The 13,789-nt window shown below is 29.7% G+C and overlaps 2 protein-coding genes across 4 annotated transcripts in view; one reads left to right on the top strand and one right to left on the bottom strand.

Annotated features, from left to right (window-relative positions):
* The window catches only part of LOC142326233 (centromere protein I-like), a 53,607-nt gene extending 42,814 nt beyond the window's left edge, over window positions 1–10,793 (bottom strand). For 2 of the 3 annotated variants that reach the window (XM_075368535.1, XM_075368536.1), the window contains exons 1-4: window positions 10,603–10,793; window positions 8,531–8,662; window positions 2,542–2,691; window positions 1,913–1,998 (exon numbers count right to left, since the gene is read on the bottom strand). In XM_075368535.1, the coding sequence (XP_075224650.1) occupies window positions 1,913–1,998; window positions 2,542–2,691; window positions 8,531–8,662; window positions 10,603–10,675 (441 nt within the window). In that variant the 5' untranslated portion in view covers window positions 10,676–10,793. Of the gene's footprint in view, window positions 1–1,912; window positions 1,999–2,541; window positions 2,692–8,530; window positions 8,663–10,039; window positions 10,190–10,602 lie in introns of those variants that run through there. The other variant, XM_075368537.1, reaches the window with a different exon arrangement.
* Window positions 10,794–11,942: 1,149 nt separating this feature from the next.
* Window positions 11,943–13,577, top strand: mRpL44 (mitochondrial ribosomal protein L44). Its single transcript, XM_075368538.1, has one exon. It carries the CDS (start codon window positions 12,363–12,365, stop codon window positions 13,377–13,379), a length of 1,017 nt encoding a protein of 338 aa, XP_075224653.1. The 5' UTR covers window positions 11,943–12,362; the 3' UTR covers window positions 13,380–13,577.
* Window positions 13,578–13,789: the final 212 nt, after the last annotated feature.

The following is a 13,789-nucleotide window of genomic DNA, read 5'->3' as shown; positions in this document are numbered from 1 at the left end:
TAACAACTTCCACCATAAACGAGTTATAACTACTTTAATATTTTCTAATTTGCAGAAAAAATGCATGAGCAAATAGAAAAGAACTAGGTATGTTTTGAGAGACAACTCTTTCAAGTACAAAGAAATTTCAGGAAACAATTCTGTAACTTGTTCCAGTCTGCTTAAATGTAGGGGGTTTATGATTTTCTGGCTTTGTTGGGAAGATTTCTTTGTCTTTTATTTTTTAAACCCATTTTAATTCGTTGAGTTCTGTAGGACAATACAGATAAGAAGTATAGCTCTGGATGTCCACATTTCTTAGTAATGTTCAGATGTCAGTAAGACACCTTCTTTTTTTAAGCAATCACTATTTTATTTCTTCAGTTTGAAGAACTGAATGAAAAACTGTGACAAACATTACCATTTTTAACTGTGTGATAAAGCTACAACTGGTTTATTACACATGAAAGCCATTCAATAAATAAACAGACAAATGCAAGCAGAGGGGAAACTAGTTCAACTAGTGATCAACAATATTTGTATGAACCTACGCTACGTAGTGAACAGTTGACTACAATTGTTGGATATTTTTTTTGTTTTCAATATCCATGTAAGAATGGAGTATGGACAGCCCATTGTCATATTACATCTTAGAAGAGCATTATGGAATAATTTGGTTATTGCTATCTTAAAGCATAAAATCTGCTGTTATTCACTGAATAACTGCTCAATATGATATAAATTACAATAACAAGGCAAGTTTTTATTTTATGAGTAGAAATATTTATAAGTGGTTAAAAAAATGTTTATAAGCACATTCTATAGGCAGCCAGTAAACAGAAATTTAAAAAAAATATTGTTAACTAATAATACTCAATGATTATTGAGTCACTGAGGAAAAATAGCACAGAAACACAGCAACTATGTTGATAGAGCACAAGATTATCCATGATGACTTACCATTTGTTAAGAAATCTGCTTGTTGGGTACCAAAAATGTTAATACAAGCATACCCAATATCAAGATTACATACCTATACACAATTGAAATCTTGATTTGATCAGGAGAGTAAAGCATTTTTTAGTCAAAACTGAGTAACCTAGATGAAATGTGGAAGTGCCATTACAAACTAAAATTGAAACAACAAAGTATAGAGTGGTAAACACCTGATCTCCAATGATGAAGTAGTTCAAAAAGCAATCTTCTGCCAGTAAGGTGATACTTATTGAGACGTGAAAGTTTCAATTCTTTGTCATTATTTAGAAGATTAATGAACTACCACTAAAAAATTCCACTTTTATTTGGAATTTCTGGAGAAACCAGCTGCTCACACCAAATGACGTGGACTCTTGCAAAAAGGATGATTCCTTATAATTACAATGATCACCAAACAAGAAAGACAGAATCACTAAATTAGGTCAGGAAGTCTTACCACATCCATGTACAATACTGATTTAGTGCCACTGGACCTACCTACCAGATTTCCATTAAAATCTGCTTTATGTCAGGCAATTTCAAAATAATAAAGGAGTGAAAACTGCCGTACAAACATGATTCTGAGGTCAACTCAAAGAATGTTATGCTGATGGAATTCAAGAACTGTCAGGAAGATGGGAAACACATACATTGTGTTTCCACATTACATTGAAAGATAATATAAATATTAAGACCTGTACGTACTTAGTAGTAAATCTATAAACTCTATTTACTTACTGAATGACCCTTGTATTTAAACTATTCTGCATAATTTTATTGTTCATACATGTTAGAAATGAAATAAATATCATATATTTAATAAACACTTAAACAAGATTATTATTATCCTAAAAACAAAGTGTACTTCAAAGGTAGTTGTTGCTGTTACTTTTTTAAAAAAAAACATGGTAATAATTAATTAAATTAAAGATTTAAAACAACAAAATATTATACTTACTAAATTTTCATGACCCAACATGTAAAAAAATAACCTATAAAAGTCATCTACTGCAGTGATTTCACAAAGTTCATATTCCAAAATACCTGTTCAAAAAAATGTTATTAATTAATGCCTTCATGTAACGATTTTTTAAGCATAGCAAACCAAAAAAATACATTGTCATGTTAGAAGATAAGAGTAATGAAAAATTGGTCTGTATTGAAGACAAACATTTTCAATCTTTTAAAAGTAAACAACAAAATTAATTTTTAAGTGTTCTACACATTTGAATAATCAAATTGTTCACAGTATTATGCCAGTGATATTAATAACTATAAGTTAAATTAATTTGTATTTTACAAATACATTGTACATTTTAAGCATTCCTTACAAGAAGTACAGACTATTCAAAACAAACAAAAATTTTCTTTAAACTTAGTACAAATTTCCATATGTCACTTAAAATTAAACTGAATATCTTTGCTAAAGAAATATTTTTGACAGAGAAAACAGTTACTTTTAGGAATCTACACCTACTCTATAAAAAAATTCAAATAATGGTAAAACTTCTCATAAATATCCACTAAACCAAATTTCTATTTAAGCATCAACTATTAATTATCTAGAAATATTGATGAAAAACTTACCTATTAACCATTTCAACAAAAGCACAGTGATGGCTGGTCGAATATTTTGATAAGAAGATAAGACATATAAGACAATTTTGGTGATAATTTTTTCTGATACAACATGTTTTGGAACCATACACTGAATAAGTAAGTTAATTGTTCCAATTTCTGTAAAATAATTGAGTAAAAAATTAATACCTATGAAAGAAATAAACAAAAAAAAAGCTATGCTTTATTGTACAAGTGTAGAATTTTACAAATGAAACACTGATTTCATGTTAATGCTGCACAAATATTTGTTACATAATCAGATTAATATTTTGACATGACAATGAATATTAATCATGCCAAAATGGTAACAGACTGTGAACAAATATGTTAAGTAAATAGCATAACAAATATGCTATGTTCAGCACTATTAATGACAACAGTGCTGAAACTTATCTTACTGCCATTTAACTTAAGGTATCCAGTCAAACAAACTCTAATTCTAAAATATTCAGTATATTTAAATAAAGGGTACTTTTTCAACATCATAGTAACACCAACATTTCATACATTTCAGTTTTCCCATTAATATTAAGTATAAATATTAAAAATATTTTCCATTATATTAAGTATTTTAAAATTAATATTAAAAAACATTTAACTTCTGTTGTCAATTACTAATGTATAGGAAGGGGAGCAGGTTCTTTTTGACTAAATATTACAAACATATCCAATACCAGTTTAGTTTACCCGGTCTGGGTGTTAACCAGTAATGGGAAGAATCAAGAATCGGTTTGCAGGAGAAACCGATTCTTAACAATGAATTGGATAGGCGACAGGAAACCAAATCTTTCTCAGTTACGATACGATTCGATTCATAGTAATCTTTCTTGTGCAGAGCTTGTAGTGGGGGATCCTCCTACCACACCAAATTCTAGCTTGCGTTTGTTTTCTTGACACATGACGCATAAGTTATTACACCACCATCACAATGTTTATTGAACATTTGGCAAATTTATTACTTCTGATTATAAAATATTTTCATTAACTGTGCTATTTAACTGAGTTAATCTTAAACAAATAAATTTTATCTCTAAGTCCCGTAAAACATTTTTAGGTTATCATCAACTACAGCGAAATGAGACAAATATTTTTTTTTTAATTCATTAAAAGTATTTATGTATTTTTTCTTGTTAACCTTTGGAAGCACCGTCAGGAATTACTTCAGAAGGTGAATAAGGGTGATATGTATGAGTGTAAATGAAGTGTAGACTGTACATGACCAGTCTCAGGTCGACCAGTTCTGAAACGTGGTTAATTGAAACTCAACCACCAAAGATCACTGGTATTCACAATCTAATGTTCAAATCCGTATAAAAGTAACCTTTATCCTAGTAAGTAGCCTTTACTAGGACTTGAACCTTAGAACTCTTGACTTCGAAATCAGCTGATTTGCGTAAACGCGTTCACCACTAGACCAACCCGGTGGGTTAAAGTATTTATAATTAGAAAATTTATCTTAAACTAATTTCTCTAAAGCTATAAATGACAAAATGGATAATTTAAAATAATATAGCTTGTACCGTACCTTATTTTTGAACGAGCCATTGATTCCGTCTTTGTTTTTTTTTTTAATCACATCAATGTTATGATTTTATATTTACTTTTATGTTTTTACTAATAAGCGCACAGTTACTTACACAGACATACACAAACATTTTGTTTTTAAAAATGTTTGGTTCTATTATCACAAAAAAATAATAATAAAAATTAATCAAAATAAATAATTAGTTAATATCTTTCAAATAAACTTTATAGTATTTTACATATTTTCATGTAGAAATATAATTTTTTCGAAATTCTTTGCTGCAAGTCTATTTCGTCTTTCTGTTATTAACTGTCCCGCTTTTGAAAAAAATCGATCACAAGTAACAGAGGTTGCAAGAATGCAAAGTCTAGTTTGCATTTTTTTGAATAATCTTGAATAAATTAACCACCTTTCTTTCCACCTAAAGAGGATTTTGTGTTCTTGGGATGAGCGGTTCATTTATATATTTATATAACTCTAAAATTAGTCAAAATTGACGTTACTTTTTTATCAAAATCTTCCCATGCAGTTGAAATGGAGGGTTCAATAATTTCTTGTTCGGTTTCAAACCTATCGCCTTGTTTGATCTGAATACTTCAAACTTTCTGTGAAAGTTTTGTGTAAACATTTTGGTAAGATGCCTCATCTTTAAAGCGAGTATTTATTAGCATGCTTTCAAGTAAAATATTATTATTTTCAACATTCTGATGTTGCAGTTGGTCTAACTTCTTGTTACATACGATTTCAGAATTTTGAGTAGAAGATTTAATCTTAAGTACATGTCTTGTCATCGCTCGCACCAATAAAAAGATTTTTGAAATAGTGACCATTTTTTGAGAACTTATTTCAATAGTTATCTCTTCAAACATTTACAATAATTTGTACATTTTAGCTACAACTGTCTACTCATCAAATGTAATATTATTAAGAATAGAATTCACCAAAGCAATAATCGAAATTAGTGGTTCTTTTGTTCCTAATAATCTATTAAACATGTGCAGGAGTGAGTTCCATCGTGGAAGTACTTCCTGGTTTAATTTTAATTTTTTAAATTCATTTGTCGCTGCATGTTTTGCAGTTTGGAACTTCGTTTAAAAAATTCATCAATTGCCTTCGATTTTACCACAATTGTTTTACTTCAGACACTGCTGCTTGAACAATTAAATTAATTGTATGCGCTAAGCAAGAAATATGGCATAGCTGACAATTGCGAATAGCAGCTTTTAAATTTGCTGCATTGTCACTAACAACTGCTCCTATTTTCCAATAATAGCCCATTCATTGAATTTACCATGTAATTCAATGTCAATCTTTTCAGCCGTATGTTGACTGGAGATTTCCATACAAGTAAGCAATTGGGTTTTTAAATTACATTCATGGTCAATGAAATGGATATTTATGGCCGTATAATTATTATTTGAAACTGTTGTCCAACTGTCATTGGTTATTGCGCATGCTTCTATATTATATGACTTACGAATCTCACAAGAAATTCTATCATATAATTGTGGAATTAAAATAGTTGTAGTTGTTTTCCGACAAGGAAGCGAATACCCAGGGTTTAACATGTGAACAAACTTCTTGAATTCTTCACCTCAACAAGTGAAATAGGATGATATTCTTTAGTTATTAACCTAATTAACTGAATATCTAACGCTCGGCTTTTACTTTGAGGGACAGGTTTTGTAACAAAGGAAGTAAGGGACAACTGTTGTTTTTTTTTCCGGACAAAGATGTTATTGGATGCACAGAAGAAGGATGAGACAATTCAACAAGGTTTGTTAATTTAAGGGCTAATTGCTGCGATTCATTTGGTTCAGTTGCAATAGACATAGTAGGATTTAAATTATAATGCATTTCTGAAACATAATCAGAAAGTCTAATTGTAAAATATATCTAGAGCATGACGGTATGCGCAAAAGAACGACAGTAATTAATATTGTACAACATAGCTTCCCGCCCGAATGAAATTAAAACAAAAATGATGTCATATAGAATGTGTGCGTAACAGTTTAAATTTTCCCTTCTCTGTTTAGCGATGACGTTTGTTGATATAAGCTTGTTTTTGTAAAGGATCGAGTAAGAGATGAAATAAGTAGAATTGTGGTAGATGAAGGGAATAGAGCATGCGTATTAAAAGTGATAGGTTACTAAAAATCGTTTCAACCAAAAAAAAATCAGATGTTTACTTAAGAGTCGAATAAGAGTTGAAAAGAGAAGAATCAAATAAGAGTTGAAAAGAGAAGAATCAAATAAGAGTTGAAAAGAAAAGAATCAAAGACATTTAGTATGCATGCATCAGTTGAGTCAAACAGCAGTATGAAGAGAACTGCTAAACTTGGCTGAAGAAGAGAAAGAGAGCATGCGCATTAGAGTTTACAGCTCTGGTAATGGTGGGAAGGAAAAGAATCATTGAATCGGATGAACGATTCTTTTTTACGAATCCTTTCTGAGAATCGAATCGAAAGTATCGATTCCTAAAAAAGAATCGTTTTCCCACCACTATGTTAACTAAGCCTCATTAGCCCTCTCTTTACTACCTCTTCTCTCCACATCACTCCTCACCATGTCTTTCTATCTTTCATGAGGTATTCATCTTGGAAGTTTTCCTGTACAATTCATCTCTTCCACTTGTCTCGGGATTCTGTCTCCAGCCATTCTTTTGAGACACTCAAACCATATACTTTCTTTTTACCTTCCAATTCTCTCTCTTACACTAGTTACTCCAATTTCTTCCTTTTCTCCTACATCCCTTGTTCTTTCTCTTCTTGTTATTCTCATTATCCCTCTTAAAAATTTTATTTCCTTTAATAAAATTTCATTTTATTTTATCTGTAGACTACTCCAATTATTTTTTGGCATTATCTACATTTCAGCTCCATACATAATTATAAGAACATAATAAAATTTATACATCATTAACTGTGCCTTTTGTGGTACATTTCCATCCCAAACCAAAGATTAATTAGTTTGGTAGAAGTTTCCTCCTTTGTGCAATTATCTGGTTACTTCCCTTTCCATCCTCCTATCTTTTTAAATACTTAAACCTGTCAGTGACATTCAGCAGTATTCCCTCCAACATAACAGTCCTCTCTAGTTCTCTTTTCCTTGCCACTAGCAGAATCTCTTTTCTCTTTACTAATTTTAACTCTCTGCTCCATTCTTCCAAACCTTACTGAACTTATTCCTTATCAGTTCCCCATATCATCCACATAAACCAACGTTCTAACGCCGTTATCCAATCTCTGTTTAACTTTTTTTATAATTTTTTCCATTGCCATATTAAACAGTATGGGAAAGAGCATCCTTCCTTGTTTTAAACCATTTTTCACACTAAAACAGTCAGTATTCTCTAATAGTTCTTACTCTAATTATGGAATAAGAATTACTACTGTATCATTAACAATTTATTTGTTTTTGTCTCATGAACTGGGTAAAGTAAGTCCTAAAATGCTGCTGAGTCATACAACTTTGTGTTTAATTGCACCAATTTTCAGATTCTCATCACCTTTATGTATCCAAACCTTTGGAAGTCTAGTATCCAAACCTTTGGAAGTCTACAAACTGTAATTGCGGTTCAATTAGAAATTTCTGAAATCTGCTCGTTCATCTCATTGCAACATAGGCATACAACAAGTAAGAATATATTATCATCCCTTTTTCAATATTGTCTGTAACAGTACTGATATCTTAAAAAATATCATTAAAATATCACTGATATCATAAAATATCATTTTTTAATTAAGTTAATAGTCACATCAATTGTAGCAAAGTTTAAGATTTTCATTTTGTATAGCTACATGTAATATAGTATGTAGTCACATCTGACATGAAAGAAGAGTTTAATTTAATCAGAATAGAAACAAGGAAATTATATAGAGCCTATCTTTGTAGTGGGTAAATGTTCTGAGATAACAAAGTAAATATTAATTACATAACATTGCCAACGTAGGATGTACAGCTATAATACACAGTTACGCAAATATACAAAAAATATTAATCATATTACAAACTGCAAAGTTTATACACAGCAAATAAATAGCAAGATCTCAAGTCACTTGAAAAAATAGTAATTTACATAATATACGAAATAAATAGTTCTAAGATAACAGAAACATTTGCTAAATTTATTATATCATTATTCATGAAATTACTGGTAGCAGCATTACATTGAAAAAATGCCAAATAAATCATGCTAATTTTTATTTCACCATTAGGAACACATGGTGGTGGGGGGGTTATAATAAAATAGTAGTATGAAATGTTTTGGCTGAAAAAAATTAGTTTTGTAAATAAGAAAGCAAAAGCAGTAATATAGATGCCATTAAATGTAAACACAATGCAATATAATATTCTCATAACACACACACCCAATTTAATAAATTACATAAATGACAGTACAGGATGAAAAATAAAATTGTCTTAACTTACTTAAATTCTCAGAAAAGATGAATGAAGTCAATAATTCCAACTGCTCATCATTTAATCCATTTTTTGCATGATGTACAGCAATAATACTCAGTGTTTTTTTAAAATTATTTATAGCTTTAATTTCCGCAGCATCTAAAATTCATAATTACCGTTATACACAAAACCAAGAAAGGAAGTCAATTTAAAAATATACTCATTTTTCCTCCTTCAACAGTCAAAAATTGTAGCTTGTATGACTAGATTTTAATGATATATTAATTTTTACCATCTTTTTTATAATAAATTAATTTTTAACATGAGCAAGAAATGCAAAGCCTGAATGGGATTTGAAGCCAGTACCTTCCTGATGACAGGTAAAAAAGCTCCACTCTGCAATAATTATATATATATAAAAAAAAAAAAAAAAAAAAAAAAACCTTAAAGCATCACAAGTATTGACATTTGATATTATGTTAATATTTGGTTGTAAAACACCATTAGAAATGTATAGCCTTAATAGTTATAAAAAATCTGTTTCTCTTTAGTATTTAGTTATAAATGAAATACATACTACAAATGTATCTGTAAATATTTTGGCTAAACGAATTTCAACTAAAATTGTTCAAACACTAAAATTATTTTAAAATACATGGAATTATAAATTCAGATAATTTTGAAAGTAACTGCATAGCTAACATGTCTTTTTATTCTGGTGAAATTTAACGATAGTGCCACCAGTAAAAGATCTTTTTTTGGAAGAGAGCACTAATCCATATTTTGGAAGTGAGTGGGCTAAGAAAAGAGCTATTGAGAAGTCAATCTTGGGTACCTATCTCTAATACAAAATAGTCTCTAATACTAAGTTTATTTTAAGTGGGGCAAAAATACTGTGACATTAATCTCTTTACGAATTGTAATGTTTACGCAAAACACATAAATACCAAGACCTCAACTCAATTGAAAAATTTACAAGGATATTTACAAGGAATTTTACAAGCATATTGAAATTGAAAAAAAAAATTAAACAAGCACAACACAGATTGAATACTAACTACACACTGTAGCTGCCCTACCCTTTTTTAAAACAGTATCATTAACAATGCCACTGTAACAATTAATGAAGATTCTAATTAACTGTGAAAGATCCTTTGGAAGAAAGGTATTCATTTAATTTGAAATTCATTTAAACATTTTTAAACATTACCATGTTCATCTTTGTGGGTGGCTAAATATAATTTATGTTGCAATCTCAAAATTGTTTAAGACTTTATGAGCAATAGAATGAAATTACATATGAAAACAAACTAGTCAATAAATTTAATGTACCTTAATTTTAAAAATAATTTCACAACCCACTGAACAAACCAACAATGAAAATTAATACTGGTATTTAAGCAAAAAAATGAAATCTAATTTAAAAAAAAAAAACATATCAGAAAGAAATTTTCTGAATCAAACTACAAATAAAAAGTATGCTTCTAAATCCAATGGTCTTCAATTCAATATCAGACACGTTTTGGATTTTTTCACCTCACTTCATTCTTTAACATATCACTTCAACACTAACCCCCTGAATAAGGAGATTTATATCATTATAAAATAAACAATTCCATAGACTAAAGGTCAGTCGTCAAAATGACTGCATTCAGAGATGAATATTTCACTACTGCATCATGAGCAAACATATATCGAAAAACAACTGACTAACAAGAAACAATATATAATTAAAAATCTGGTTACAAAAAATTATTTTATGAAATATAAGCTGTTATGTGTAACACAATTACTTAACTACAAAGCAAACTTATTAAAAAGAAATATTCGATTAAGTAGGTTATTTGTATAGAAAATTTACCAAAAACAAACGTTCAGGTTACAAATATTGTGCAACTTAAAATATTATTTTGTAACATTGTAATCTTGAATTCAGATTTTGCTAAAATAATAAATATAATATACTGGCAATACATATCCGACGATATACGTCAAATACAATACAAACTCTGCTTTACAAATAATAGTGACTTAGAAAATAAAAATAAAAGGACACATTAGCACGTAAAAAAAATAAAAATATATGCAAATATAATTACTTCTGTAAGCCCTTAAAATGTATAAACAATCTTCAAGAGGTTTATGTTCAATGTCTTCGTGATCACTATCCATTACAAAATAATCCTGTATTATCCTCTTTATTTACACAAACTACTGAAATCAACAAAATAAACTAATTCTAACGAATTAAATACTACTTTGTTCATACAACGACCATAACCAAATACAAAAAGGCGGGAACAGTAGAATGCCATGCTTCATAGATTGCGTATCTAGTTAAAATATTTCATCCTCTGTGATAATATTATATTACATTATATAATATAATGTTTAATACTTTTATATGAGATGTCTGTCTAGTAAAATTGTGAAGAAAATCCTACTTTAAGTATAAAAAAAATCGTAGCTTTTAATAAATTTCTTCAAATAGTTTTTTTTTAACCTCCGGGTCAACCGTTAAGTATTGCTTCAGATGAAATGAATGATTTGTAGCGTGGGTAAATATGCCATGCCTGACCAGGATTTGAATCCGGGAAGAATAATTTTTATTTGTGTATAATATACCCAATATAAAAGTAGCCTCTATGAGGTGGAAACAGCGCACAAAAAATTCAGATCAACCTGTGAACAGCATTCTTGCAGTACTATCCTTACCATTTTTACTTTGTTTTAGTTCTTTCCCACGATTACCAGTGCACTCCAGATTGAAGAGATACCTACGATAAAGGATTAAAATTTTAACTTCATTTTTCTCACAACTCTATTAATTCGTAATGTCAAACCAAACATTTATTTTAAAATAGTGATGTCAATTTATATAAACAGGTGTTTTTTTTTAAATTCGAATTACCTAATTGAAGATAGTATGGAAGAAAATGTAGAATTGAGTTTTATATGTGTTAATATATATTTTTTGAGTTAGTTAGAATAAAAAACTGTTAAGATTTCATTTTTATCCTGAACGTATAGCGAATATTTGTTAACGTAGGATATTTATATTTTTTTTGTGAGCTGTTTGATGTTTTGGATTTTTTATATTTGTTAAATTTTTATAAAATTGTAAGTTTTACAGCAAAAATATACATTATGTTATTTAGTATACTGCACATTCAGTGTATATAGTATATTGTTTCGAGATTTCAAAATATTTAATATATTTTGTTTTCCTGTTTGGAAACTAGGGATTCTGATCAATTGCGAGCAGGTATTTTTAAGTCAAAACGCATATAAAAATAAATTTTAAGGCATCCGTTACGAGGGATCAGAATCGAATCAATATCAGGAAAAGCAAAAATTAAAAATACTCTAATGTAGATGTTGAAAAGCAAGAACAGTAGTGTACTGCACTCTCACAAATGTTCATGCATCTCACTGGGATAGAAAATTTAATTTGAAAGAGAAAGGTTCGGTATCATTTTAGTTATGTACACCTTAATAGTTTTATTAATCAGTTCAAACTAGAGGATCTTAAATCGTCTTGAGATTATATTATTTTGAACAGTAAACTTTGGAATTCGATTTGTAAAAAAAATGTTGAGGTGAATATGGTGGTTGATGCATGTGTATGTGATAAACTGCAAGGCGATTGTTTACAGACAGCATACAATATTTCTACTGTAAATAAGTTTACATTTAATTCGATATCTTCATTCAAGTAATTTAAAAAACGAGATATATTTGTAAGCGAATGTTACAAAATTCTTTGAACGTTAATCGATTCATTAATGACTGAGGTAATATTGATAGTGTTAACTTTGAGGTTAAGGATTGTAAGTTGTGCGAAAGTGTATCAGAAGTTATGTCTGTGACGTTAAGTCATACCTGCCTAAGAGCATTACAATATACGCGTAGTAATTTTGTGCAGTATAGAGGATTTAAAAGATGGTTAGCACCTACGTTAAAACTATTGAAGCATAAAAAGGACAAAATGGGCCCCGAACCACCCATTCATAGGTCAGCTTTGGTGGAATGGAATTACAATGCAGAATTATTTGCCTTTAGTAGTAGGTTAAGTGAAGATTTCGATTCTAGTTTATTACAGCAAGCGTTTACCACACGTGAATATGTTATTAATGAAATTGAGAAACAAAGGTCGGTTGGTATTGAGGATCCACAACTGAAGTTGATTGATAATAGAGAAATGATTACATCCGGTGAAAAAATTATAAATGCTTATCTTCCGAGGTATCTTCGTTTAGTTTTTCCAAAGTTACCAGAAGAAGGTATATATGCCATTCAACTGCATTTAACTTCAGAAGAGATTCTATCTTACATTGGGTCTAATATTGGTATAGGCGATTTGATTTTAACTCCTGAAATACCTCCAACGCAGTCGACGTTAGCAAAAGTCTTCAAAGCTGTAATTGCATCACTAGCAGAAAGTTCTGGCTTGGACAGAGCTAATTTGTTTGTCCGTGATTTTATCATGACCCAGTTAATTGGTAAAAATATTAACGATCTGTGGGAAATTGATGATCCTTTAAAACTATTGTCTGATATTTTGGAACGGGATGGAAGAAAATCTTTTGAACCACGATTAATTGGAGAAGCAGGTCGAAATACTATTTTAGCTGCTTATCAAGTTGGTTTATACGTAGATAAAAAACTTATTGGGATTGGGTTTGGTGAAAGTATTGCAGCTGCAAAGGAGATGGCAGCAAGAGATGTTTTACAGCGGCTATTTGAAACAACAGAAACAATGAGACCTATTCCCTTTGATTTACAGATTTGCTCAGATTCATCAGAACCATTTGCCAATTTAAGTGTACATGACTGGTGTGAAAAAAACATTAAAAAACTTGTCAAGGATATATAAATTTTGAAAAGTAATTAATATGTTTATGTTGTGTTGGTAAATAAAATTATTTACTGTGCGATAGTTTGTTTATTAAAAAGAATGTAGTGCAAGTTGAATGGTATTTTCTGTTTCTATTTTCAGAATTAAATTGTGCTACAATAAATAACTAATCAGTAATTTTTTATTCTGAAATAAATGTTTTGCTTGTAATATTTAGCATGTGCTATTCATTAACCTCCTGAAAAGAATACTAGTTTACTGTTATTCTGATCCTGGAACAGGAATGTGTAGAATTGCTTTTTGGTTAGGAATTAAGTTAATCATTTTATAAACTAGCCTTCTTTTCTTCGGAAAGCATGCGTTGTATTTCTACTATAGTTAAACAATTTTTTTTCTATTCTTTCTGCTCCAGTACTGGTATTGCATAC

This window comes from Lycorma delicatula, chromosome 6 (genome assembly GCF_047948215.1).
Source record: "Lycorma delicatula isolate Av1 chromosome 6, ASM4794821v1, whole genome shotgun sequence".
Classification (NCBI taxonomy): Eukaryota; Metazoa; Arthropoda; class Insecta; order Hemiptera; family Fulgoridae; genus Lycorma; species Lycorma delicatula.
The sequence above is the reverse complement of the archived record's forward strand: the minus strand, read 5'-3'. Positions and strand labels throughout refer to the sequence as shown.

What these genes read in the sequence shown, in the direction of transcription:
- mRpL44 (XM_075368538.1), top strand. Translation starts at nt 12,363, where the DNA reads ATGTCTGTGACGTTAAGTCATACCTGCCTAAGAGCATTACAATATACG.